This window comes from Phacochoerus africanus, chromosome 6 (assembly GCF_016906955.1).
Source record: "Phacochoerus africanus isolate WHEZ1 chromosome 6, ROS_Pafr_v1, whole genome shotgun sequence".
NCBI classification, from domain to species: Eukaryota; Metazoa; Chordata; class Mammalia; order Artiodactyla; family Suidae; genus Phacochoerus; species Phacochoerus africanus.
This window is the reverse complement of record NC_062549.1, coordinates 89,515,474-89,531,720: the sequence shown is the minus strand read 5'-3', so window position 1 is coordinate 89,531,720 and position 16,247 is coordinate 89,515,474. Positions and strand designations below refer to the sequence as shown.

General features: G+C 51.3%; 1 protein-coding gene across 1 annotated transcript; it reads right to left on the bottom strand.

Moving 5' to 3' along the window:
- Positions 1 to 6,795: 6,795 nt before the first annotated feature.
- On the bottom strand, positions 6,796 to 15,608 carry ADAMTS4 (ADAM metallopeptidase with thrombospondin type 1 motif 4). Its single transcript, XM_047784090.1, has 9 exons — positions 14,531 to 15,608; positions 13,089 to 13,412; positions 12,707 to 12,839; positions 11,977 to 12,147; positions 10,374 to 10,660; positions 10,081 to 10,267; positions 9,658 to 9,833; positions 8,543 to 8,718; positions 6,796 to 8,037 (listed from the first exon to the last, which is right to left on the bottom strand). The coding sequence occupies exons 1-9, from the start codon at positions 15,266 to 15,268 to the stop codon at positions 7,611 to 7,613; spliced, it is 2,619 nt and encodes an 872-aa protein (XP_047640046.1). The 5' UTR covers positions 15,269 to 15,608; the 3' UTR covers positions 6,796 to 7,610.
- Between the last annotated feature and the right edge of the window lie 639 nt (positions 15,609 to 16,247).

Below are 16,247 nucleotides of genomic sequence, written 5' to 3'. Positions count from 1 at the left end.
GATTCGATCCCTGGCCTTGCTCAGTGGGTTAAGGAACCGGCTTTGCGACATCGCCATGAGCCGTGGTGTAGGTCGCAGACTGGGCTCAGTTCTGGTGTTGCTGTGGCTCTGGCATAGGCCAGCAGCTGGGAACCTGGGAACCTCCGTTTGCTGTGGGTGCGGCCCTAAAAAGCAAAAAAAAAAAAACAAAAAACAAAAAAAAAACAAAAGAACAGAAAAGAAAAGAAAAAGAAATGTGGTTCTCCTAGAAGATCTTTCCTCTGAACCTCTGCTCCTCCATGGTGTTCCATTCTTGTAAAACTGACCTTCACCTTCCATCCCTTTGTCTCTGTCTACTATCTTCTGATAACTCCCCTATGTTCATTTGTAAGCTCACGGATTTCAAGAAACTTTATCTCCACTCCTATCACCCTGGCCACACCCTGGGCTTTAGTCATCACCAAGAACTGCTGCATTTCTGAAACCTTAAATTCTAAATGTGCTGGTTTCCACCACAACATCCTGTCTTTCTATATTATGAATAAATCCTGGGGGCCCTGGAGGCCCAGTCATGACACGCAATGTAATAGAAGAAACCCAATCCAGCCATAAAAACTAATTTGAACTAATTTAAATCTCTTCTTAGTTTCTCAAGGAAATATGGGAGGCAGCGGGGAGGAGAGAGTAGAGCAGGAGCACATTTTAATGAACAGCTCAATAGCTTTAAAATCTTCTCCCAGTCAACATTTTCCACCAAGATGGTAGTTTCTCCCCAAAACTACCCCTTCCAACTTTACTCAGCTCCTTTCAGTATTATCCATCAGCTTCAAGTCTGTTCACTTTACTTCACTTTACTTTGATTTTGCATAACAGAGAACAGTCACGGAGCTGCCCTGGCAAGCAGAAATTCTTTCTTCTTCCACCTCTACCCTACTCTCCAGGAGCCCTTACAGCTCACTCCTAGAAGAGGAGGCAGACACTTCCTCCAGTAACAACTCTGTGACCCCGTATTCTATGCCCCTTCTCTATCCTTACACCTATCATACAGGTCTGGAATTTTCGTCTTACTTGACTGTCTCAGACACCAGATTGTGAACTCTCTGAGGACAGGGGCCATGTCTTCCCTTTTATTATCCTCTGAATAGAACCTAGAAATTTCAGTACAAATTCTACAAAATAGCCCATCATACATATCACCTAGAAAGTTCCTTGGTATAGTTATTTTCTCATGCTAAAACAGGAGTGGAAAGTGGACAGAGAAAGGAAGAGGTTTGAGAGGAAAAGAAGCAGCATGTATTATTGAGACTTACTATAAGCCAGACACAAGGCCAAGCATTTACATCATTATATTCTTAAGTTCTGACAACCTCTCCATAAGTAATATACCCATTTTACAGATAAAGAAACTGAGGCTCACAGAGATCAAGTAATTTAATTGCATCTTGGCTTAGTTAGATTCAGTCTGACTCCAAAAATCTGTGTCATTGCATCTTGGCTCTTGCAAAGCTTAGATTCAGTCTGGCTCCAGAAATCTGTGTCCTTTCCAGATGCTGTGAGCGCATGATTTGATTCCAGTTGATAACCAAATGGCTTATTTAGTGGACAAATAAACAGGATGAACAATTCATTTTCATTGGGAAATTAGGTCAATTAAAATATGTCCTCTGACCCATTTTCAGGCCCCAATTCTCATATGTTCAGCTTCTCAATGCTAATTTGCATCTACATCATGAAGCGAATGTGCTAACGTATCTCTATGGAGTTGGACATGTGTGTGTCAATGTGCGTCACTGTTTGTGTAGCAGTTTATTCCAGGGTTTGTAGGGCCTGTTCCTGGTTGTTCAGAGATTGTGAGGGATGCCTTAAATCTACTTCCACCCCTCCCTTTCCTTCCTAAAGCTACTTAAGTACTCTGGGTCTGTCCCCATGTAAGGTTCTGTCTGAGGAAGTTGTTCAGTGTTGAAGCTCCCCGTCCCCCTCACCTACCTCTCTCTGAGCATTTTTAGAACTGGTGGTTTCCCTCCCACCTCTCTCCCACTATCAGCTGGTTACTCTTTTTCTTTTTAGGGCCACACCCCCAGCTTATGGAGGTGCCACAGCCACAGCAATGCCAGATCTGAGCCGAGTCTGAGATCTACAACACAGCTCATGTCAATGGTGGATCCTTAACCCACTGAGCAAGGCCAGGAATCAAACCTGCATCCTCATGGGTACTAGTCAGATTCATTTTCGCTGAGCCACGCCGGGAACTCCCAGCAGGTTACTCTTGCTGCCAAAGATTTTGGCTTCCCCCTAGCAACAGTCAATAATGAGGAAGGCAATTGGTTCAGAAGGATCCTCTTAGCTAATAAAATGTTGACACATTAAATTCCACTTTCTTCCTCCTTCCTCCCCCACAAGCCTGACCAGTGAGATGCTGGTTTTGCCACTTACTGTCAATCTGGTATTTTATTTTATTTTATATTTTATTATGTCTTTTGTCCTTCTAGGGCTACACCTGTGGCATGTGGAGGTTCCCACGCTAGGGGTCTAATCGGAGCTATAGCTGCCAGCCTACGCCACAACCACAGCAACATCAGATCAGAGCCGCATCTGCGAACTACACCACAGCTCAGGCAACACCGGATCTGCAACCCACTTGAGCAAGGCCAGGGATCGAACCTACAACCTCATCGTTCCTAGGCAGATTTGTTTCCACTGCGCCATTATGGGAACTCCTCAATCTGGTATTTTAGAAAACAAAATCTGTAATACTATATGGATGATAAAGAACTGGGGCTAGAGATAGAGTAGAAGTGTAAATGAGTAGCTCATTCCACAGCACCCCCAGAAAGCCTGGCTCTCCCCCTCCCCTCAACAAAAGTAGTGGTTGAATAAATGCCCAGATTTCCTCTGCTCTCTCCACAGAAGCAGAGAATCTCAGGAACAGAAAGATCTTAGAGAAATTGGCGCAATTCACAGTTATTGCTTCAACCTCCTCCCCCACCTCAAACATACAGGCACACTTGTCATCCCATAAAATGATTGCCCATCTCTGCTTGAACTTCTGCAGGTATCTGGCCCTCAGCAGTCACCAGCTCTTTTTTCTTCAGCTCATCATCATTCTTTCTTTTCCCCTTAAGGACCAGACACTTGAATTGTCTCTGTGCCTTCTTCCTTCCTATCATTCCTGTTTCTCCTCCTGCTTATTTACTTACACCCCAGCTCAGGCCCATGAAGGCAATAAGCAGCAGACTGAGGATTCGGAGCACCTTTGGGCTCTTAGGGGGAGGTATGCACCCCTCACATCTATAGCAAGAATTGTTGGACCCTTGACATCATATAGTAGGTGGTCTATAGGTCAGGTCTGAGAGGGGTGGTATGGGCAGGAACTTCCAGAAAGGGGTGAGGCCTTGCTCATCACTCCCCCACCCCTTGGGCCATGCCTAGGGCATGCATAAATTCCTGGGCCAGGGATGGAACCCGTGTAATAGCAGTGACCTGAGCCACAGCACAGTGACAATGCTGGATCCTTAACCCACTGAGCCACCAGGGAACTCCAAGTTGCCCATTACTTCTCTGTGAGGAGTAGCTTTCTCTCCTCTTTCACCATACACCATCACACACCCACCTACCACACTGTGGCCTCAAATCTCAGTACCTTTATAGGAAAAACTTCATGGCAGTCAGGACCCTACTCAGTAAGTAAGGGGTTTCTCTTAAAATAATACATATGAAAGTGACTTACAGGAGTTCCCATCATGGTTCAGTGGTTAACGAATCTGACTGGGAACCATGAGGTTGTGGGTTCAATCCCTGGTCTCGCTCAGTGGGTTGAGGACCCAGCATTGCTGTGAGCTGTGGTGTAGGTTGCAAACGCAGCTTGGATCTGGCATGGCTGTAGCTCTGGTGTAGGCCGGCAGCTATGGCTCCGACTAGACCCCTAGCCTGGGAACCTCCATATGCCGTGGGTGTGGCCCTAAAGAGACAAAAAAAAAAAGAAAGAAAGAAAAGAAAAGAAAGAAAGTGACTTACAAAGTGTGAATTACCATGAGCACTGAAGAAATGTAAGAAGGGCTATTGCGACTACCTGTTCTTCATGGCCTAGCCCAAGACTCACCTTCCTTAACCCTCATAACCTATTAGACTCAGATATCTGTCTCTGCAGTTCAGTTTGCCTTTATCATACCATTCTTTGTACCATCCATTCTTTCTCTGTGTTTTTTTTTTTTAATTTTATTTTTTTGTCTTTTGTCTTTTTAGGGCTGCACCTGTGGCATATGGAGGTTCCAAGGCTAGGGGTCCAATCAGAGCTACAGCTGCCAGCCTATGCCACAGCCACAGCAATGCCAGATCTGAGCTGAGTCTGCGACCTACACCACAGCTCAGGCAACACCGGATCTGCAACCCACTTGAGCAAGGCCAGGGATGGAACCTGCAACCTCATGGCTCCTAGTCGGATTTGTTTCTGCTGTGCCATGACGGGAACTCCATTCTTTCTCTTTGTATTGGAGGTATAGTACAAAAGCTTCCCCCAGATTGCAGTGAGCATCTTTAGTTATATCTTACTTGTGTTTTACCTCACATCGACTTAGCACAGAACTTTGTTTATTGTACCAATAACTCATAGCATTAAGGTTTACAAACACGTTATTGATGGTCCAATTTTGCTAATTAGATGAAACAGCTGAAGATCACTCTGGTCTTGTCCCCCTTTTCTGTTTCTCCTTCTTCCAGCCTGCTTAGCAGGAGAACAAGAGGAAGGGCCAGAGCCCAAGTACAGCAGTAGGGGCCATGCATACGGAAGAGAAGAGGCTGAGCAGAGTAAGAGGCTGCCCTGTTCCCAGTGCTGCCAAAGGAGTAAGTGCCATGCTTGGTGTTACACCACCAAGGCACTGTGGTACACCACTCCAGGGCACTGTGTAAGGTACTGCCTGATACAGAACATGGGCAGCAAAGCCCAGCCCTAGGGAGCATAATGCAGACAACCACCATGGCTGCAACCTCTATGGTTTGCTTTAACCCCCTAGTCCCAGCACTATATGCCAAGCAGTGTTTGGGAACCCAGCTAGAGGCTACTGTGGCAGAGTGAAACACCCTAATTCTGCCATTTCTCCCTCTTCTATTTCCATCTTAGGGTCATCTTTGCCAATAATTCCTCCCTCACCTCCACATTCAGCCCTTTCCCAATCCCTAACAGTACTGTTCCTGCCACTCAAGACTCCAAATCCTCTTTTTTTTTTAAATGTATTTTTAGGGCTGCCCATAGCATATGGAGTTTCCCAGACTAGGGGTCTAATCGGAGCTGTAGCTGCCGGCCTACGCCACAGCCACAACAACGCCAGATCAGATCCTTAAACCACTGAGCAAGACCACGGATCGAACCCTTAACCTCATGGTTCCTAGTGGGATTCGTTAACCACTGAGCCAAGATGGGAACTCCAAGACTCCAAATTCTAACAGGGTCCACCTGTCACCCTTTTCCAACCATATTCCCTCCATAACAACACAGGAGTGCCCAAGTTCTTTCTTAAGCAAAGTCACCCACCTGCTCAGAAGGAAAAGCAGAACTGTTTCTAGTACCCTACTGCCCTTCAGATACTCTGCCACCACTGAACAACTGGCCTCCCTCTCATCTCAGCTCCTTCTCCATGCCTTCTTTTTGTCTTCCTGACTATCCCCTACTCCTACTCCTCTTATTAAATTCCATTCTAGGAGTTCCCATCGTGGCGCAGAGGTTAACGAATCCGACTAGGAGCCATGAGGTTGGGGGTTCGATCCCTGCCCTTGCTCAGTGGGTTAACGATCCGGCGTTGCCGTGAGCTGTGGTGTAGGTTGCAGACGCGGCTCGGATCCCGCGTTGCTGTGGCTCTGGCGTAGGCCAGTGGCTACAGCTCCGATTTGACCCCTAGCCTGGGAACCTCCATATGCCCCGAGAGCGGCCCAAAGAAATAGCAAAAAAAAAAAAAAAAAAAAAGATAAATTCCATTCTAACTTCTTATCTTCAGAGAAGTCTACTGGGTTTACACTGGTTGATTCTGGGGATCTCGCACCAGTCACTCTGTAGTCATAAAGGTAATCTCTCACATGGGTGCATCCTTCACTATTTTGAAAATATTGTAACATTTATTCAGAACAACCCTGTGAACAGGTGTTTTTAGCCTTCTTACACACAAGCCACCTAAGGCTCAGCATTGATGACTTACCAAACACTAACAGCTAGTAAGATGCTGAACCCCAACTCAGATTCAAGCCCATCAACTCCCACCCCCATGCTCTTTTTGTAACAGTTCTCCCTGAACCCCTGCAACTAGCACTCTCATTACTAAGCACTTGTTTATATTGATGTGGCTGTTCTTCTTATTATTATTTTTTTTGTCTTTTTAGGGCCGTACCCACGGCATATGGAGGTTCCCAGCCTGGGTGTCTAATGAGAGCTGTAGCCGCTGGCCTACGTCATAGCCACCGCATGCCAGATCCTTAACCCACTGAGTGAGGCCAGGGATCGAACCCACAACCTCATGGTTCCTAGTCAGATTCATTTCTGCTGCACCACGATGGGAAATCCTGTTCTTATTATCTTTAACCTTCGTGTGCTTGTCAGTTGTTCTTGTAGCCACATGTTTATTATGTCTCCATGAGGTTGGGAGCCTCCAGAGATCAGAGAAAGAATTGTCCTGTCTCTGATAGTCCTTCGGAATCCAGACTAGGATTCTGCCAACCAAAGGAATGGAGCCTGGGGGTAGAGGAAAGCACCACTGATGCAGATCTTCACCTTCAAGTGCACTGCAGCCTCCATGGACAGTGGAGGTAGACAGAACAATAACTGATAGCAGCTGACATTTGTTGAGCACTTACCAAGTGCTAGGCATTATTGCTAGTTCTTTATTTACATTATTTAATCGTTACAACAAAGTTCCAAGGGAGGTATTATTATTGTCAAATGAGGAAACTAATGTTCAGAGATGTGGAGCCAGGGTGCAACCCACATCAGTCCGACTCCAAAAGGAGCACATAAATAGCAGAATTTATATTTTAAAAAATATGATAATCCCTTACTCCCTGAAGGCCCATCCTACCCTTGACTCTTTCTTTCCCAAAAGATAAAATTTAGGGAGAGGAAAGCCGGGCAGGATGAACCTCACACACACACACACACACACACACACACACACACACACACACACACACACACACACATACACACACATTTTCTCACACACAAACACACACTATCACCACCACCCTGGATTTCTAGCCAGGGTGAGGGCTATGAGAGCAGGGAGACAGGTACTCCAGGACCCTAGCCCTTATCCCCTTCCCTGGTGCTAAATAAAAGTGAATAAATACCAAATAAATACAACCGGGACCCACCCTGCCTTCCCCCTCCCTCCTGTGACCCGCAGGGCAGAGGGGGCAGTTTAGGTAGGGGACTGCCTCCCAGCCCCTTCCATCCACCACCCATCACTGCCATCCAGGGCAGGAAACCAGGGCAGGGCCAGCCTGCACATTAAGGCAGAGAGGAGGGGCAGAACTCGCCCTCCCAGCCCCTCGCCATTGCATCTTGGCCTGAGGGAGCCGCAGAGCCCCTCATTCTCCCTCTGCTAAGTCCGAGGCCCGGGTGCCCAGAAAGGGCAGCCGGGATGATGAGGTTATTTCCTGCCCGCCCAGGAGCGCCGCCGAAGGATCTCCAGAATCTGTGCCTTGCGCTGTAGCCAGTCCTGGGGAGTGGAACGTGGTGTTGAAGGAGCTGGTCGGGGCACGAAGAAGCTGTATCGGAGGCGTGTGTTCTGGGGGTTGCCAGCCACTAGGACCTGCAGCGTTAAGGGCTGCGCCAGGGGCCCGTGACCTGACAGCGTCTCAGAGGCTGCCGTGGCCCCGCTGTAGCGCAGGCTGACTGCCCCCGGCAGTACGACGTCTGTGGCGGAGGGGATCAGTGTGTATTCACCATTGAGGGCGTAGGAGCCATCTGGGAGCTTCAGGGCCAGGTAGAGGCTCCGGGGACCCTGGGTCCCCTGCTGGCGCACTAGGATGTGGGTAGCCCCCGCCGGGATGGTGACCACATCGTTGTATCCGTACCTGTGTGGAAGGAGTGGAGGAGAACTCAGCATCTTCCTGAATCCTCTCAGCCTTTCTGAGCTGTGTTTGCATAATTGCATGTGTGTACGTGTATGCAAATGCTTGCCTCCCCGGACCTATGTGAGTTGTCCAGCCTGGCTCTGAGCTGCATGTAAATGTGTCCTTCTTCCTCTTCTCTCTGGACCTAATTTACACTCCTGCCCCTTTATTGGGGCGCCCTTCTAAGCCCTGCCTCATTGGTACCTGTCCAAATCCTACTCTTCCTCCAGGAAGGAGGTCACTTCCTAGGGAAGCCTTCCCTGATGCCCACAGGGACTCTCACAGCAGCCCAGGCTGATACCTCTGAAAAGGGACACTGCTGTAACTGCTTACTTGTCTGTCTCCTCCACTTGACTGTAAGTAAGCTCTTTGAGAGGAGAAACAGCGTTGAGTTCACCTCTGTATCCCCAGGGCCCAGAATAGTGTCCAGGAGGGTGGGAGGAGGAAAAAAAAATAGTGAATGAACCTGAATTTTTTAAAGGAGCCAGACTGCTTGCTGCAGCTAGAACCATCCCCACCGCACACCATGCACTTGTCAAACTTCTTTTTGGAGCCAATGACGCGGTCACAGCCAGCATGGATACAGCGGCCCTGGACACAGACTGAGGAGCTGTCTGGGGAACAGGGAGTCCCATCAACCACCTGAGGAGAAGAAAAGGAGTGATGAAATGATCTTCCTGAGTCAAAAGGAACTGGTAAGCCAAACAAGGCCCATAACCCAGCAGGGAGGGGATGCCGGGAAAGTTGGGCGAGGGAGGGGATATGGATGGAGTGTGGTGGGAACCCCAGCCACTATAAAGGATGATAATCATGATAATCAAGCCATCATTTTCAGAGCACTCACTATGAATTAGGCACTGTGTTAAGTGCTATATAAGTCTCATAACCATTATTTGAGGTCTATAGCGATGGAACACTAAGGTTTAGAAAGGTCGGGAGCTTGCCCAAAGGTTACACAGCTGCCAAGCAGCTCTCAGTTCCGGATACCAAGCCCTAAACCTTTGTAATACTTGGTAGCACTGACCAAGATGGACGCTAGAGGGCAGCCAACCTTTAGGAATTCTCCCCAGAATGGGGGCAGGGAGAACAGACTGCTAGGCTTGTTCTTCCTTCTTCAGCCTCAACCTAGGGCCCTGTCACAGAGATGGCAGTGGGGCAGTGGTGTGCAGGGACATCACAGATTCCAGAGGCCTATTCAGTGAGGGACTGGCCAGCCATGAGCTCAGTGAGGCCACTTCTGTAATTTGACAGAGGAGCCCCTGGGAAGGGGGTCAAAAGATATGCCCAAAGACTGTGTGTGCTTCCATTCTCACAAAACGGAGTACTGGAAGATGGGGAGAGAAGAAAAGAAAACAAGGGAAATGGGACAGGCTAGAGTTGTTGCCTCATTGGCAACTTATCCGGAGCCCAGGGCTGGTTTCCCAAATAACTATGGACAGAGCTGTCTGAATGGACCCCTGGGCATGGCTGTGGGAATGCCAGCCATGGTGCTGTTTTGGAACTTTGCCATCAGAGAGGAAAGGGCCTATTGGGGAGCATGTGAGCCTAGACAGGGCCTGGGGGGGGCATCCTGGTCCTCACCCGTGGCTCCAGCACATAATAGTAGCCGAGTGCCCGGGCCTGGCAAGTGAGTTTGCACTGGTCCCGGGGGGCCACACCCGTGTAGCGAGGCACCCAGTCCATGGGCCCCGGGAAGTTCTTGAAGAGATCGGTGCGGTGGTTGTAGGCAGCACACTGCTCTTCACGGAAGGTCAATGCTGTAGGGTTAAAATGAACAGTCAGAGAGGCCCTCTCTCTTTACGCTGCCCCACCAGCCCCTCCAGCTAGCCTCTCAGACCTCCAGATGGCCAGGCCTCTCTCTCCCTCACAGACTTGGCCTGTCACTTTCCTGAGGGTAAAGTCGCTTCTCTCAACAGCAGGGAAACTCAACCCTCCTTGGTCTCTGAACTCAAGGGACAATCCTTTCTATTCTACTGATCCATCCCAAGGGCTCCCACTCCTCACCTGAGCCAGTTGGGCAGTCTTGAGTGTTGCAGGAACGGAAGCGGGTGCGGCGGCCCTCACAGTACTTGCCACCATTCCGGGGGATGGGCCGAGTGCAGTCCCGGGAAGAGAACTGGACACCACCCCCACAGCTCCGAGAGCAGTCACCCCATGACCCCCAGGGACCCCAGCCACCAGCCTGTGGGATCTGTAGAAGGACAGAACGGAAAAGTGGGATAAATATACTTTCTTGGGCTCAGGGCCAGTCCCCAGTCCCCCAGGCCCTCTTCCCCATCCCTGCCCTGGGATCTCACATTGAAATCCTGGAGCTGGTCCACATGGAGGCAGCGACCACCCATACAGGCCTGTGAGGGCCCACAGGGGGTACCATCGGCCCAGGGTGAATGCTTGGTCTGGCACATGGCGTGGCCATTGAGATGGCCAGAGCACCAGAGGGCAGCACAGGGTGGCGGCAGCTGTGGACAATGACGTGAGTCAGGCCCAAAGGTCAGCTGGCACTGGCGGTCAGCATCATAGTCCTTGCCAGGGAAAGTCACAGGCAGATGCAGGGGAGCCTCTGGCTTGTCTAAGAGACAGTGCCCTGGGAAGGAAGTAGGGGTATGAAGTCAGCAATAGGTTGAAAAGGTGCCAGCTGATCATCAGCTGAAAGCTTGGGCTCCCAGGGCCTCCTAGATTCTAAATTCCAAAGCATAGGACTTGAAGAAACTTTATATAGCAGCTACTGGTAGTTCCTGTCATGGCTCAGTGGAAACAAATCTGACTAGCATCCATGAGGATGGGGGTTTGATCCTTGGCCTTGCCCAGTGAGTTGGAGATCTGCGTTGCTGGGAGTTGTGGTTGTAGGTCACAGAAGCGGCTGGGATCTGGCGTTGCTGTGGCTGTGGTGTAGGCTGGCAGCTGCCTCTCCGATTTGACCCCTAGCCTGGGAACCTCCATATGCCTCGGGTTTGGCCCTAAAATAAAGGACAAAAACAAAACAAAACAAACAAATAAACAAACAAATAAATAAAATAACAGCTACAATTTATTAGTTTTTTTTTGTTGTTGTTGTTTTGTTTGTCTTTTTAGGGCTGCACCTGTAGCATATGAAGTTCCCAGACTAGGGGTTGAATTGGAGCTGCAGCTGCTGGCCTGTGCCATAGCCACAGCCACGGCCAGATTTGAGACAGTCTGTGACCTTCACCACAGCTCACGACAATGCCGGATCTTTAACACACTGAGTGAGGCCAGGGATGGAACCTGTATCCTCATGGCTATTAGTCGGGTGCATAACCTGTTGTGCCACAGGAGGAACTCCTGGAAGCTTATATTGTGATGAGCACGGACTAAATGCTTGACCAATTGTATCTCTTTTAATCATGACCAACACCTGTGAGGTGGTTAATGTTACTATAAAATACTGCCTATTTTATAGATCAGCTACACAGAAAGGAAGCAGCTTACTCACAAACACCTACACATATCTGAAGAACACGATCAGGATAGGAACTCAAAGCACTAGATCTTCCTACCTATTCTAACCAACTACAGAATTCTTGAGTCAGCTTCTCATCAACAACCCTGCCCAGTGGTAGTCATCTGCTGGGCCTGCACAGCCCAGGTGACAAGACAGTCACCTCCTTCACAGCTAGCCCATTCCAGTGTTGGACAGTTCTGGCCCTTAGAAGTCAGTTCTAATCCTGTTGAGCCAAAACTTGCCTCCTGGAGCTGTGCTATTTATTCTGAGAGAAAGTCGGAACCACACAAAGACAGTAGCATTTCTCACCCTGTCCCACACTGCAGAGGAGGCACACTGGAGGGAGTAAATTTGGCCCATGCAGAATGCAGCAGAAGAGAAAGTACTATGGGAGCAGGAACTGAGCCCTGCACAGGGTAAGGGGAGTGCCATCTGCTTACCATAGCCATTGTCCAGGAAGTCAGTGATGAAGCGGGCACTGCAGGGGGACCAGGGCTCTTCAGGATCCACATGAGCCATTACAGGAGCCATGACATGGCGAGAGGTGCCCCCAGGCCCATTCAGACCAACACAGGGCTTTGAGTTGTCATGGAGCATGTTGAAGACATGGCCTGTGGGAGCAGAGTCCCTGTTAGGATCTAAGGGTCCAATCCCTATGCCCTCAAGGGGCTGCGGAGCCATCATGAATCTAGTTCAGCTATGGATGGTCAGATCTATTCCCTAGCCACTCTGCCCCCCAACCCTTTTCTGGCGCTCTGAGAGCTCCTCAATACAAAGTCCCCATTGCTCTGTCTCCCCTCCCCCTGTAAGACACTCAGGGCCCCTCCCTGCCCACTTTTCCTTAGAGCCAAGGCTCCCAATCCTGATTCTATCTTCTACCACTGACTCTTGTGAATAATCTCCTTCAATATCGTGCCAGTCCCCTCCAAACACACAGAGTTCACAGTAGATTCCCAAACACTATCTCATTTAATAGAAAAATCTAAACGTTTATCTGCATCCAGAGCAGAAAAGGGTAATCAATGGCCCCAGCTTTGGCCTGGGGAGAAGGAAACAAATGCCTCGTGACTTCCATTTGCACCCTGGTGAGCTCACTGCCCTCTCACCTCACACCCTGACACCTCTTTCACCCATCACAGGCGCCCCATGACCCCACCATGCCCACCTTACCCAGTTCATGAGCAGCAGTGAAGGCTGATTGGAGCCCATCATCCTCCACGATAGCACAGCTCCGAGCTGGGTCACATACAGTACCCACGTCAGCCATGCCCAGAGTGTCACAAGTAGAGACCCCACACAGGTCCTGTGGAGAGGGATCATAGACAATACATGAGGAACCAAGACACCAAGGTCCACTGGGCTGAGATCCAGATTAGTGGGGACCTGGGCACTGCATAGCCAGCACTGTCAGGGCCCAGACAGTACTGGCAGTGTGGCCGGGGCCAGGTACCATGTTGAACAATTTCGGGAGCACCACTGGCATCACAGTCTATGCAGTGGTGCTTCCCAGAGCGGTGTAGTGCATGGCCTGAGGTGCTGAGTGAGGCCTCACCTGACGAGTAAACAGAATGGCTGTGTCAAAGTGCTCAGGGTCCGAGTCCTTGGGGGTGTTGAGTCCTCGCTGCCAGGCACAGAAGCTGCGCAGGGTCTGGGCGGCACTGGGCCCTACTTGGGGCCCTTCCTCACCTGGGCCCAGAATCACTAGCCGAGTCACCACCAGGTTGACAGGGTTGCGGATGCTTGGATGCTTGAAGGCCTTGGCCGCTGCTGCCATAACTGTCAGCAGGTAGCGCTTTAGCCCTGCCCCGTGAAATGCCACCATCTTGTCATCTGCCACCACCAGGGTCTCCACAAATCTACTCAGTGAAGCAAAGCGCTGGAGAGGAAAAAAGGGGAGGAGGATTCTGAAGTAGCCTCCCAGACCCATGGATCACTTCTCCCCTCCCTTACTTCCTGGGTCTGGAACTCAGCAGAGCCAGCTGGGCCACACATATCCCATGGGATTACTGATGGGTCTTAGTTGGGCCTTCCCCTCCACTCCAAATCCCAGAGCTTTGCTGGTAACTCTGAGAAAGCATCTGTGGGTTCTGAGAAGGGGAGGGGACAGGGATGCCACGTCCCAGGGCCGTGTGGGCCCCAGAGGTGAAAAGCAGCTGGGACTGCCTCTGGGAGGGACTTTGGGGTCCCCCAGGCCTGAGTGTGGCTGGGGCCTGCAGGACTGGGGCTAGAGGGCTGGGCTGCAACGTGTCTGCCCTGTGTGGTTGGAGGAACAATTCAGTCAGCAGCTAGGGCCAGGGCCAGATCTCAGCGTGGCGGGTGTGGAGGGAGCGTCTGGTCTGGATTAAAGCTAGAGAGGGAGGGAGGAAGGAAGGGAAGAAGGGGGGAGACTGGGGGTGGGAGGGAGGAAAGGATGGAGCCTCGGGCAGCCTTGCAGCCAGTCCACGGTGTAGGAAGGGGACTGACCAGGAGGGGGTTCAGGATGCCTTTTCTCCCATGTCCACTTTTGCCCTAGTTTGCAGTTTGCCAGAACAACTTTGAAGGCAGTGTCAGAAGCCAGAGACCAATCCCTTGGGCTTCAACCCTCACTCCTTTAGCTTATGGTGCGGGCGAAAATCAAATTTGGGGCCCAGAAAAGAGTCAAGGCCAAGGAGCTGTTAGGCGGGCCTCATTGTTGGGGACTGTGCCAGTAGGATGCCATGGCCAGGCAGGGGCGGGGTGGGGAGAGGGAGCAGTCATTCCCACCATAGAGTTTCTGACCTACCTCTGGGAACCCCACCCCTTGGGATCAGCGGCAGTCTGGCCAGAAGGGTTAGGGCAGGGAAAATCCAAAATCTTCCCAGGAAAGGAGGCTAGTGGAAAAAGAAGAGGCAGGCAGAAGGGAGGGAAGCAGCAGTATGGCCAGAAGTGGAAGGGGGTGGAGAGAAAGTGAATAGGGGTCAGTAGGACAGACATGGCAGGAGGACACTGCAGGACACAGACTCCAGGGCTGCCTACCTTGGCCCTTCGGGGGCTGGAGCTGAGGTTCCCAGAAGGAGCCTTGACGTTGCACATGGGACCCTGGCCGCTGGCAGGACTCTTCCGGCGTAGAATGTGAGCGCCAGGCCCCCCGGCAGAGTTAGGGGTGCCTCCTTCCAGGGGCTGGATGTGGAGTTCGGTCCCCCGATACTGCAGCACCCCTAACAGAGATCCCCCGTCCCAGTGAAGAGATGCCACAGACTCCGGATCTCCGTTGATGGTGCCGGTGAGGTAGGTACCCGGCTCTGCCCCGCCCAGCAGCTCAGGCGCCTGGCCCAGGTATTGCACCGTCAGCCCCTCGACCCGCACGCCGGGGTCCTGCTCCAGTTCTAGTAGTAGCACCTCCCCAAAGGCTGGCAAGCGGTACAACAACCTGGCAGGGGCGCCCAAACCAGGAAAGACGCTGCCATTGAGCTTCTCTGGAAACACGATCTCCTCCTCCCGGGGGAGGGGGCTGGCCGGCCAGGCTGAGGGCAGGAGGGAGGCCAGAAGTAGCAGAAGCAGCCGCAGCAGCCTGGAGATGGGCACAGTGGGGAGCAGCAGGCGGGGCTGGCTTCCCCACAGCCAGCACCCCGCCAAGCCCCTCCCGGGATGCGAGTCCGTCCGGGACATGGCACTGGTGCTGCAGCTGGGAGGGACTGAGGCCGTCTGGGCACCAAGTCCTCCCCGCCCCGGCTTTGGAAAGCTTCTCTCTGCAGCCTGGGGGCTCGGACTCATGCCAAGGTCAGTGGCAGAGTTTTCAGAGGGGCTGGGGACCTTCGGAGAAGATGGAGAAAACTTGGCCCTTAGGCTTAGGAGAGGTGCCTGGTGGTCTGGTTCCTCCAAACTCTCCTCCCACACTCTCCTCTCCGGGATCTTTGTCTCTCCCTGCCTGTTTCTGCAGCTTCTCTAGTCTCTGCCTCTGCACTCTCTCAGACTCGGTCTGGCTTCGCTTCTGTGCCTGCCCTCTCTCTGCCTCCTTCCGCCGTGCCTTTGTCTCTGTCTCTCTCCTCCTCTCTCTCCCGTGTCTATGTGTCTGTGAATCTCCCTGTGGGTTCTTCCCAGCCTCTCTCCGCGCCAGCTCTTTTAAGCATCCCGAGCCGCTACGATTGATTGGCTGAGCTATAAGCCATTCAGCCAGGAGTCCTGTGTCTCATTGCTTCCCAAATATCCTAGTTTTTTTTTTTTTTTTAAAAAGTGGAACTTACCCAGCCGGATGGATCATGGGCACTGGGCCAGCTGATGACATAGCCTTTTCCCAAACCCCACAGTCTCTCGGCTGTCTCTCTTTGGTGGGACAGAGCCCCAGGAGGGGTAGGAAGTCAGGGAAAGGGCCTGGCCAACACGCAAAGAAAGGATCATGGTCCCAGGAGAATTCTTGCTCCCACTGCCTCCCACAGCCTCCCTTTTCTCAAGGATCCCTCATGATGCCCTCTGCCCCTAGAGGCTGGTTTCCAAGGCTGAGGGAACTGAGTGAGCTGCCAGGGATAGAAGGTGGGGAACGAGGAAGCATCAAGAGGACAGGACAGAGGCAGGGAGAAGGGTGAGCAAGGAGACAGTGATCAGGGAGTGAACTGCCCAGAAGGTAGAATGAGTCTTTTTTTTTTTTTTCTTTTTTCTTTTAGAGCCGTCCTATGGAAGTTCCCAGGCTAAGGGGTCGAATCAGACCTACAGCCAGATCTCTAACACTCTGAGAGATGTCAGTGTTCGAACCCGC